General features: G+C 41.2%; 1 protein-coding gene across 1 annotated transcript; it reads left to right on the top strand.

Moving 5' to 3' along the window:
* The first annotated feature begins 11141 nt into the window (after window positions 1-11141).
* LOC148057487 (uncharacterized) lies at window positions 11142-11909 on the top strand. Its single transcript, XM_087737385.1, has one exon. It carries the CDS (start codon window positions 11142-11144, stop codon window positions 11907-11909), a length of 768 nt encoding a protein of 255 aa, XP_087593511.1.
* Window positions 11910-12192: the final 283 nt, after the last annotated feature.

Here is a 12192-nt window from a genome sequence, read left to right as displayed (position 1 = left end):
TTGGTCAGAAAAGTCTATGCTATTTTCCGTGCTGTGTTAATAAATATAATTGAGTTGTATAACGTATTATTTATGGAAGTAATCAAGCTAGATTTGTTTTATATTGAATATGTCTGTATTTTTCTTTAGAAAACAATTTTTTTTTTGCAACATGTGAGTAATATTTCACAAGAGATAGAGTCTGCTTGTGACAGAAATCTCATTAACTACTCTTATTATATGTTGTATTTACTGGACTTCATAATCATCGTGTAATTAAGCTTCACAACTGGCTTGTGAAGCAGAAAAGATGAAGGATGTCTCCATTAAAGAGATTTATGGGATGATGAAATTAAAGATAGATTTCTGAAAGTGTATAGGTACCACTTCTCATTGGTTTCAGTGCCTAAATAGCTCTGAGGGATTGAAGCTCTTGCAAAGCTGTATAGTAAGGCACTGGTGCCAGGCTAGACCCAAAACTGGGAGCACAGGGTGAAGCCTCTATATGAGATCATGACTTTGGGCAAGTGCCACAGTTGTTATGCCTTCTGCGCTTGTGCCCTGAATGCCAGTCACACTTCCTTGCTTTGGGCACTGTATGATTGTTCAGGGTAGGCTGGAAATGCAATATAAAAGCAATTAATAGAAGAGCAGGTAACCCTTCTGTTTCTTCTACAGACATCCACATATGCAACGTTTCTATAGGGGTCTGGGCCTTTACTGGAAAAACTTTAGTGTCACAGATGGGGGTGAAAGGCCTGCTAAAAGCTACAGCTCAGTGCTAAGTCTCCCAGTCCTACAAGCATCAGCTCTACTATGCCATTGGAGTCTGCTGTGTTGTTCTAGGCATCTTCACAGGGTACAAAGGCTCACAGGGTGTCTGCTCTACACAAAGACGTATTTTTTCTGCTTCAGGGAGGACCCTGTGCATGTTCTTTCTTAGCGGGTGAATTTCATTTGATCTGAACATTATGCTAAGGCTGAATTTCTAGGCAGTTTATATGATAGTGTATTAAAAGAAGGAAAAACAAACAAACAAATAAAAAACTCCACAAATCCAAACCAAAATGCATATTCTTTTGAAAAATCCAGGTCTAGCTGTTAGCGTCAATTATTTCAAACACCTACTGACTTTTCTGGCACATCTATCTCATTGAATCTTGGAAGTGATTTTACGTGCTTTAAGCATTTGATCACATAATCAGCTTCTGCAAAGCAATGCAAAGGATCCTGAGCATTGTCCTGGCAGATAGTCACGTCAAACCTGACACAGAAACAAACATAAGAGAACAATTGTTGTTAAAACACATTGCATCACTTTGCATGCTAAAGCATTTGCTCTGGTAATCCACCATGCTGATGTGTCCCTCTGCTGATGCCATCTGAGCAGGGACTGCATCCTTAAAGTTGACATGTGCATCACATTACAGCAGTGATTTTGTTATGTATCATCAGCATAATGGATATTCAGAAGAGATTCATAATCTTGAAAGGTGGCTTGAATCCACAAATCTCATCCATGTTCTGGTGACTCAAAGCATTTTGGAAACTCATTTTATAACATCTCACGCTGGCTTGGGTAAAGGCAAAGTAAACAGTTGCCTAGGGCAGCAGACTTGGGAGAAAGGCAGTCCAGGTCATTTCCTACTCTCTCTCTGCTGACAATGACCGGAATATGATCCTTTTAACCCGCCTCTCCACTGTCCCTCCCACTCCCCTTTCTCTGGTTTAATTCTTGTGAAAATCTGCAGACATCTTTTTACCTTCTCCCAGTCTTTATCATTCAGCCTCCCTCTAAAACTGATGCTGGTTTCTCCTACCTTTTCTCCTCCAGGGAGACTCCACTGCTTCCTACTTGGGCTGTTCTAGGAGTGAGGGGATTCCCTGTCCCCTCCCAGCCTCACATCTCTTTCTACTGCTGCAAATAGCTATTTACTCCTCATTTTTTGCTGCCTTTGCTGAATAGCCTCAGCCAGTCTTGGGTTTATAGTAGCATAAGCTATGTGAGAAATACATGCTCCTGTGCAAATGTATATCAGGTCATTTGCCCGTTGATAGCCATTGCTTTAAAAGATCTTTTTCATGTTGGAAAAAAACCAGACAGACGTGGAAATCTTTGTTGTATTGCTCATGATTCATGAGATTAAACAAGACAAAAGTAAGATGGTGTCAGCATGTTACTGAATCCCTGGAAAGGTGTGGCTTGCTCTGTTGGTAATGCTATTCACGCAACATAAAATTAGATTGCAGAATTCATTGCCATGGGATGTTATAGAAGCCAAAAGGCCTAAGAGGCTTCAAAAGGAAATTAGGCAAATCGTTCCATCAATGACTATTAAGCACAGTTATCTAGATGCAGCATCAGGCTCAGGAAACCCCTAAACCAGTTGTTGCTGGAAGCTGTTTGGCTATACCAGTGCAAGGATCACCCTTTCCATGGACCGAGAGTTCTGGCTCTAACTGTGCTAAGGCTGAGCTTTCAGTCTCTCTCAGTCATACGTGCCTCGTGGTTAAGGTGCGCTACTGTGGACTTAGTCATCTGAAAGTTACATCATTTGAAAGTGAAGGGAAGCCTATTCCAAGTGGCAGTTTCTCCTGTCTGTGTTGATAACACTTCAGGATGAGATAAATTACCTAGATTAGGTGCCCTGTACGTCTCTGATGACTTGTACTTTTGTCCAATGAGCTTAGTGGCTTTGTCTGTAAAAATGAGCAGAGTTCAGAAAGAACTGTTTGTTTTTCCAAGCAAGAAAGCAAGACATCAGACAGTCCGCATGGGTTTTGTTCATACACGTACTATGTATCCTTCTGCATGGATTTGTCTCAAAGCTTTGGATTGCCTTGCTCGGCTTGGCCAATTCCGCCTCCTTCTGGCATACATGATACGCACTCATTCCCTCAACCTATACTGAAAGAAGCTGCAGAGGTGTGCCACCCTTTTAGAATGACAAAACAGCAACCTTCCCTTGAGATTAATGCAAGTTCCTTAAATCAGTAGACTGGCAATTTGAATTATTGCTTACCTGAGTGATGACAGAAGTCTCTGGAAGGCTTCTTGCACATTGGTGTATGTACAACAACCATACATAAGAGAGCAGTAGATCCTTCACTCATTTGAATCATTATTTTTGCCTAAGGAAGTGGAGTTCACATATGTAGGCACTTATTTATTTATTTGCTGCACTCACTGTCTCAGATGCCTACTGGCAATGGTTGTTATCAAGACAATCTTGTGAAGGGAAGCAGGGAACTGTGAGTAATTTGCCAAGTGTGAGGTCAAACACAATGTTTTTGCTTACTGCTTTCAAAATCTTCATTAGTACAATACCTCCACTAAGTGTTGGGATCTCTTCCGGAGTCACTGAGGTGGTGCTGGTAGTGCCTCGGCAGAGGTTTTAGAGAGGATGGGGAGAAAGCTTGCAAGGTGGCAAGCACTGATAGTTGGCAATGATCTTGCTCTGTGTTCTTTTAATGCTCTTCAGGTAGATCTCAAGGAGGCTGTGTAAGCATGACTGAAGATACCTGATGTTAATAACAGCTTGCTAGTGCCTTCTGGGTATAAGGAGGATTTGGGACTACACGTGCCAGTGGGGTTCTAGCAGGAACTTTGCCTGGGGCTCAGCGAAGTTCATCAGGGGTTCAAGGTTCGAGCAGGCAGAGCTGCAGGGAACTTAAGTGGTACAAGGAAGCACTACCTAATTTTGACATCCAGAACCTAACTATGCTCGCTGTTTCTGGGAAGGACGCATTATTTCTTCTGTTCAGCCTGAGACTTCATTGGGATTGGTATCTCAGATTCTTCTTTCTTAGCCTGTCCTCTGTTCAATCAATTCAAATTGGACTCCATATCCCTTCTTCCTTTAAGAAATAAGTATCTGTAGATACACATCTCTAAAATAAGCATCCAAACATTTGGAGGTTTATCTTTCATTAATTTTATATGGCTATCTTTTCTCTGTTACTTTCTAATTTCTTAAAAATTTTGCTTATAGAAAAGTGATAGGGTTTTAGCTGATAATTCTGCAGGTAATGAATTGGACTTTTCCAGACACTCAGCAGAGAGCCTCTAGATGTAAAAATGAAACTGCTGGTGTGAAAGAATTATCTGTACTAACCACTGGAAGCAGGCTGCAAAAATCCAGGTTGCTGAGCAATGCCTATGTTGCAAAATAAGACCATGATCAAGTACAACAAACCCTGTGGTCCATATGCCTTCTCTCCCCATTGAAGTCTGTTAGCTCTGCTGTACTTGAGATTTAGATCAATTACACTACATAATGCTGAGATCATGTCTTTTACTGACAGACAGGCTTGCATCCTACTGACTCTCATCCATCTCAGCCACATTTGCAGCTTCAAAGGCATTATGGAGTGAGCAAGCCTGACCTCCTTCTCAGCCCCAAGTGAGCTCAGGGAAAGTTTTTTTCACTCTGTGTGTGTGGACAACATAGACGGCAAGTGAGCCTATGTAGACACTATGAGCAAAGCTGGATTGTTTTGGGTGCTATGCAAGGGTTGATACGTAGGTGACACCACAGTGGGCTATGCACCAAGGCATACTGAATGAGAAAGTAGAATTTTTGAGAAGGTGTTTGTAGATGCAGTTTTTCCGGTCCTTGATACTGATCTGTAGAGTTAAGGTCCTCATGAGTCAGTTTAAGATTCACAGAAATGGTTAAGCTCAAACAGCATGAATGCATCAAATTTTTTCTTTTTTTGCGCTACTTGATCTGAAACTGTTTCTTAACAAAAATTTTTATATTAAATGTAATTTTCTTAATATTCTCACATCATACCATTCTGGTTTAACAGCTAAGGCAAAAAATGCACACCCTTTTTAAAGCATTTATTGTTGTTACTTTTTTAAGAAAAATGCACTTGGCTCCTGGAAAGGTCTGTAAGTTCATTTTAAGTTGTGGTGAAACACCAAACAATTACTTGTCTACCCATTTGTGGCTTAGCCCCACTTCCTGAAGTTTTCCTCCTGCGTATGTTTTTTTTCTTTTTTTCCCATCTCTCACAGTGCTCTGTTTATTATTCTTGCAGCTTAAAGTTTTCTTCTTTCCTAGCCATCGGTTTGTCAGTTATGATCAAGTGTCAAAATGAAAGCAAACATAAGCATCAATTATCAAAAATTACATAGTCTGTTTACATATTCCTTAGCAGAAAGGATTTTTCTCTCAATGCATACCGGATGTGAATTGTAACTAGACACGTGAGTTGTCTACATGCTCATTTTCACATCTGAAATCTAACAGCTAGGTTGGGTAATCCAGTATTTACCTGCTAGGCATGGAGTTCTTGCAGTATATGAGCAATACTTTTAAATCTTTTAATAGTGGAAGTTATTCAAATATATTTCAAGTACCGTCTTTTCTGCAGAAAGAATTTTTTAGCCTCTTCTCCATAGGAAGGCTGTAATAGCATCTCAGGTTATGTGATCTTCCTACTTTAAATTCTTTTGCATTTTTTTCTCTCCCCCTCCCACACTTTATTTTTTGCTGAACAAGATGATAAGCGCCCTGCAAAATTAAGAGAAAGAAAAATAGAGGCAGGAGCATAACACTGAAGAAGGTCACCTTTAATTCTGGTACCATAAACCACAATCTTTTCTTTATTATGGGAAAAAAATAATCAAATATTTGATATTTTAGAATTTCATTTTCACTTAACATGTAAGTGAAGCTATTTTTTGCAATCCGTCATTTTTTGAGTTTATAATCAGATTTTCCTTTTCAGTACAATTGTAACGAATTATAGACAAGTGTATTCTCTCCATTAGAAGAAGAAACAGCAAATGGGGTAAACTGGCAGTTCTCAAGATTTTTGAAGTCAATATAAAGATTTCCGTTTGGCTCCCCCTCCCCCCCCACTACTTCATAGTGGTGGTGCAAGCCTTCCTCCTTTATTTGTCCATTGGGAAGCATTCTTAACCCACTTTAGAAATGCAGAGTTTGCTCTGTGTTAAATGTGCTGGCCCATTTGATGCCTATTGGGTCTGCCCAGTACAGATTGGTCTGCCCAGATGGGAGAAAATCAAACAAAAACCCAACTATGTGTGCCCATGGTTTTTCCCTTTCCACCTTGGCCTCTGTGACAATGTTAACTGCTTATTGTGCAAGCTGAAGTAGATCCCTGAGTTCACAAGACTTTAGAAAGTTCTTTGTGGCTCTTTCATAAAAACACAGCTCTGTGGATCGTACGGCAGGAGTGTGGACTTAGACTCTAAACTGTTTTAGGCAACGATGCTGTAATTCTTTTACTAATGCTTTCCACATAGATGGTAGGGACAACAGCTGCTGCCTTGAGGAAAAATCAAAACATTCCACTTTTAAAATATCTTTATAAAACCATATAAATATATTTTTCATTTTGTGTCCCTGGGAATATTTAAGCTTAAGCAGGGTTAGGAGTAGAGTTGCTGAAATACAGCAGTGAGAGCTGTCATCAAGCCCTTCCTAGTGTTTGGGTCACTTTGGCACCTGCAGTCTTGAGATTTCGAAGCTTGCAAACTCAACTCAACCTTGGTCTGAATGTAGTCTGAGCTACTCCTTCAGAGATTTGCACCTCTGACAGGCAGTTCTGTTGAGACTGGCAGCAAGCCTGCTAATTTTTGCCAGTTGTGGCAGATTGTTTCAATGGTTTTTACCCTTAATATAAGTGGCTTTCTGGAATCCCTGGATTTTTGGGTTTGACGCCATTGAACTTTTCTTCACTGGTAAAATCATATATCCACTCTGTTTTTTTCTTAAAAGCTTCCAGGTTATCTGCACACATGTTTGCGCTGCAGCTCTGTAGAGATACCTAATTTTCTTCTGTTTGAAAGCCACTGAGATGTCCCGTCGTGCTTTTCCCTGCTGCTGAAATATCTAGAGCACTTCTTGACATCATCAGTGGGCTGCACGTGGAGCTGGTCTCCATTTTGTTCTTGTTTCTCTGGTGTAAAAGGATTGCAGAAACGTCTAGGTGTGGACAAGGGTGAGAGTAGAATGATGGCAATCTCTGGCTGGCCAGTGGCCCCTTGGGGTACCGTCACCATCTAGCATAATGCAGAGTAGCCTGTAATAACTCGTGTCTGTTTTGGGTATGGAGGCAGAAGAAAGGGAACATATGACTTTCTTCTATGACTTACTACTCTGTAAAAGGATTTTAAAGAATCTTTGGGGAAAAACTTAGGCCTCAGATGCACACATGTGGATCTCATTGATTTCACAGGAGGCCATGTGAGTGTGTAGATTAACAGACAGAATATGGCTTTTGATCTTTAAGAGCAATTAATATAAAATATGGAATTACACTACTGTGTAATAGGATATTTTTTACTACTTTGTTAAAAGTACTCCCCAAACTCAAATACAAAACAACATAGCTTCACAGGCTGCAGTCTTATAATGACATATCTTCGCCAGTGCTTATCACCTTCTGATGCTGTTTGTAAGTACGTGTGGCTGTTACGCTTTGAACTTTGGTAAAACATTTGTACTTAATAAAAAACCAAGACCAAGCACCTTCCTGTCCTCGCGTCTGGCCCCACTGGGGAATGGCATTATAATTGGAAGAGAAAGGAGAAATAGTTGTCATGACTATCTGCAGGGACTCCCCCATGACCTTTTCTTTTCTGCTGCCATGCGAGGCACAACTGTGATGGCTAAGCTCTCATTCCATAGGCAGGCAAGCACAGAGCATTTCAGCACGTGCTTACAGATATGAATGAGCCTGTAGGTTGCCAAGTACCTCTTGTAGCTAATATCTGAAGGAGTGTGGATTAAAAACCTTTGCTGGCATAAGCCTTGCAGGGGCACGCAAGACTGACAGCTTAAAGGTGGCTCCCCAGGGTCTACGCCTTGAAACTTCTGCAGTTGCACCTACCCGTGAGTTGGTGGTAATAAAATGCAATGAACCTCAACTGGAGGCGTCTTTGCTTTCATTTTACCTACCTGAAATTCTCAGTGTGTTGGACTGACAGATGTATTCACCGTGAAATTTGAAGCAGCTTCTGCCTGGAAAGGTTCCCACAAATGTTGCCTCAGAAAACAAGTCCAGGAGTGAGCAAGAAGCATCAAGTAAAGTCTGCCTGCAATGGGCTTTCAGTGGGAACAGCAAACTCTTCTCAAAATATTTCTTCATCAGTGAAATGGCACAATGTGCCTCTTGCAGCAGAGGAAGCTAATGTAAGGTCTTTTCAGGTCTCTTTATTAAGCTATTGAATTGCAAATAAAAGGGAGCTAAACTGTAGGAGTCACTTTGTCAAGGTAACAGTCTTGGGGAAAAAGGAGGATTGTTGTATCATCTCAGAACAAGAATTTACATGTTTTCATTTGAGATGAGCTGCGGTCTTGTTGCCTGTTCCCCAGTCTGTGTGTTACACAAGAGGCCTTTCTCCTGAAAGGTTTCTATATGTCTCCCCAGCCATAAGACTTTTTGTTCCTGCTTTCATATTCAAATGTCTCAGTCTTTTTGGCTGAAGTGTTCAGTATATATTCACCTTCAGACAGAAACTGCATCTAGAAAATTTCCATCTGATGCTCTAGGTGAGATTTTAGGAAGTTGTAAACAACAGAAGGGAGGGTAGTACCAGAAACACGCATGCACCCGTAGCCGTAAATGGCACTTGCATTTTAGCAATAATAAATATGTATCTTTTATGGTATTTCTATTTTGCTGAATCTCTATGTCCAATGGACTGAATATTTTTTGCTATTAAGCTTCCTAGATTACAGCTGAAGTCATAAGAGTCTATGAAAAGCCATCTAGCTCAATAAGTTTTGATTGTTTGTAGTTTTATTGTTTAGTTAATTGTATCAGATGCTATTTATTCCATCCAGATCCACACCTATAAAACATTTAATATTATTTTTGATGAAACTAATTTGGTGTGCAAAACCACTTTTTTGTCCCCCTCCCCATCCCTTCAAACAACACTGCCTGTAAAATTTTGCTGAAAAAATTAAAGCTGCCGAGAGCTTTAAAAAAAAAAAAACAAACAACAAAACAACCCACAAAAAAACCTAAAACCAAAATTCTATTTTTTCATGCCCTGTTAGACTATTAGAAAATAGTTATTTTGCAGCAAATTGCTACGAAGGTAGAAGTGAGGAACACAATACTGTTGCTGATAGAAAAGTATTGACATAGCTGGAGACCATGTACTACCTAGCACCCATCTGCTGTGCTCCTTGTAGTGGGAAGATATGCCTGCAGTGCTTTGGAGAGGAGAGCAGCTGAAACTAAAAGACTCTATACATAATGCTGTATTACAATGAACCTTTTCAGCGTGTAATACAGTAAAATCCCTGTTATCTGAATTCCATATTCTTCAATTACCATAACTTGTGATTCAGATAAATGGGAATCACCAAGATATAAACTTGCAGAGTTTATTAACTCACTGGATATTAATCTCTTCCTAGTATTACTTATATAATCTGCAGCATGATCTGGCACATAAACACAGCAGGTTTAGTTTATTTTACCAATTCAGTGCAAAATATCTCTTGCACCAAGAAATGCATTCAAGTTAGGCCTCAGAGTACAAATCTGAATTTATGTTAACTGGACTTCATATGTTCAAGGTTGGAAGTATATCCTAACAGATTCAACAGAATGATGGTTAGTCAGTACAGAAGAAAAATAAGACATTATTACCTGTATTGCAGCACATGTAGAAGTGGAGATAGGATCTACCTTCATTCTTTTCCAGCTCCAGGAAGATTCTAGATAGTCTTTTGGATTGATTCTTTCTTCTATTTATATAGCAGAATGGAGCAGAGAAAGTCTTGGGGCAACTGAAGCCCTGTGGTAAATTGATTGAAGTAGATGAAGATAGATGATTTGTGAATTTTGTTCCTGGCGTTACAAGTGAGAGAGGATGCTGAAGGTAGCTTTTCTGAACATCAAAGGTGCAGATAAAGTTTATTGTTCTGTGGGATACCTTAGTTGGATGTAGAGCTGCTCCTTAAAGATTAGGCCAGCATAATTAAACATGGGTGTGCATTAAACACTTAAATCTACAGCTTCTGCCTGCCTTTATGCTTAGCATTCTGTTGGTGCTGAATGCTTGTTTCATTTTTGGGTTTAGCTTGTGCATGCAGCTTAAGTTTATCTAAGCTTATTTTCTCTGAAGGAAAATGTGTACAAATGAGTCCAGAATGCCTTGCCCTCTTTTTGGTACTGTGTTACCTCCTTGCTGACTGGCAGGGACGGGAAGGGCCATAGATATTGTCTCCCTGTAGAACGAGTGAATTGGGTATGTTTGTTTTTGAGGTGGGAAAAGAATTGTCATCCAACCCTGGTTTTTATCTTGGTGCTCAAAGATGACATAAAAGCTGGATGCCAGGGAGGAATATCCTCTTGGGGGGGAAGAAACCAGCCCTGCACTCCTCTGTGATTGGGACTGACTGTGTTGTTGCTGGGTGGAACAGCATAATGCTGTTGCTGCTCCTGCTCCGGCACCGTGATGTTTCTGTTCCAGATTGTGCTGACTCACATTCAAGAAAACTTGATACACAGACACAATGCACTGTAACTCTTTTCCTTTCCCCCAGTAACCTCGGTAAGTGTTTGGTTTCTTTTTCCTGTCTATGGCTAGTGTGGTGCTAATATAGCTTTACTGTTAGAATTAATAGGAGGGGAAAAGGCAACCTTGTAAACAAACTGGTAGCAGACAGATTAATTCTGGAGAGGGCATTTAAATGCAACCTGCTGTTTGTGGTACCTCCACTTCCCTTTAAAGCTGATCAATCCTGATAACTCGCCTGTCTCTACAAACTACACTTGTTAGAGCTGTGTTCTTAAATGGGAGAAGTGCTTACAATGCTCATTTACAACTGTATTCTGTTTAATTAGTCAGCACAGCTAGTGCTGCAGGGATAGATCGCTTGCCTTTAAAGATTTGAGAATGTTAATAGTACAGTATATCATTTTAATTATTATTGGATTAATGTTGTGTCTCGAAGAACATCTAATGCAAATCACAAGAAATGGCCTGAAGTGACCCAAGGGTTGTGCTTTATTAGAAAAGTAATAGGTCCATTGCTTAAATATAAAGAGAGGTTCTTTCTTCAAATGTCACTCTGCACTGGGCTTCTGTGTGTGTGTATGTGGAAATGAAATCCTCTTGCTTCCACTTTGTCCACAGAAACTCTCTGTAGCTCATGCAATAAATGGCTGAGACAGTAGGTGTAATGCCAAGAGATGAAGAGGAGATCCAAAATAACAGTGATGATGAAGACTCATTTCTGAATCATGGTGCTGTAATGGCATCCCCCGTTTCCTCTGCCAGCCCTTTGGTAGCCAACCTTAATGAAGACAAGGGAAGCTCAGCAGTGCCAGAAAGACTGTCCGTCCTCTCCAGCAAGGCCATGGCCCAGGCAAAAGCCCTTGCTGGCCCAGAGATGGTTAGTGGTAGCCAGGCACACAGGACACCCTCTGGGTTGGCTGAGCATCACCCAACAGCTGTAAATGCATCATTAGGTGGCTCATCATATCCCATGGCGGTTAGTAGCCTGCAGCCTGTGGGCATTGCCTCCCCATGTTCTACAAGCCCCTGCTGCAATGGCAACCCAAGTTCAGAGGTGCTGCAGGTCCCAAGGGTGCCCGGTGGGGCCAGCAACCCCGGGGGCTGCCACACACCGCAGGCGGGGAGCGGCGCCAAGGGTGATACAGCTCCTTGTAGTCTGGGCCGGGTGATTTGGACAAAGACCGCAAAAGTAATGGAGACCTTAGAAAATAAGAAAAAGGAGGAAAAGGAGAAGTACCGGCTCCAGCTAGCTATGTACCGACGGCTTCTGCTGTTGCGCTCAATCAGGAGCTTGCATAAGCAGCTGGAGCAGCAGCAGGCCAGATTGCAGGAATGCTATGGCACGATAATAAATACCAAGAAAGAAGTGTTGAAACACATTCGCTCAACCTCACCCTCACCTTTGCCGTAATCATGTTGCTGCATGCAGAAATGAGCTTTGTAATGCCACCAGAGCCGTCAGTAAGCTTGCATGCCACAGGGGTGGTGTCCTCCTACCCAAGAGTACGTGCCCACATGCGCCAAGAGCAGAGAGGAAACAGCAGCAGCAGAACAAGAAGAAAGGGGAAGGTAAAGTGTTGGCCCCTGAACTTATCTGGAGGAAACTGGAGCAAGATTGTACCCGTGCAAGAAGCTGCCTCCTGATGCGTGCTCAAAGCCTCAAGCTGAAATAGGATTTTTGGCATATAGGTTTG

The sequence above is a fragment of the Nipponia nippon genome, unplaced genomic scaffold (assembly GCF_047370975.1).
Source record: "Nipponia nippon isolate SJK-2023a ecotype South Korea unplaced genomic scaffold, ASM4737097v1 scaffold_1, whole genome shotgun sequence".
NCBI classification, from domain to species: Eukaryota; Metazoa; Chordata; class Aves; order Pelecaniformes; family Threskiornithidae; genus Nipponia; species Nipponia nippon.
The sequence above is the reverse complement of the archived record's forward strand: the minus strand, read 5'-3'. Positions and strand labels throughout refer to the sequence as shown.

What these genes read in the sequence shown, in the direction of transcription:
- LOC148057487 (XM_087737385.1), top strand. Translation starts at nt 11,142, where the DNA reads ATGGCTGAGACAGTAGGTGTAATGCCAAGAGATGAAGAGGAGATCCAA.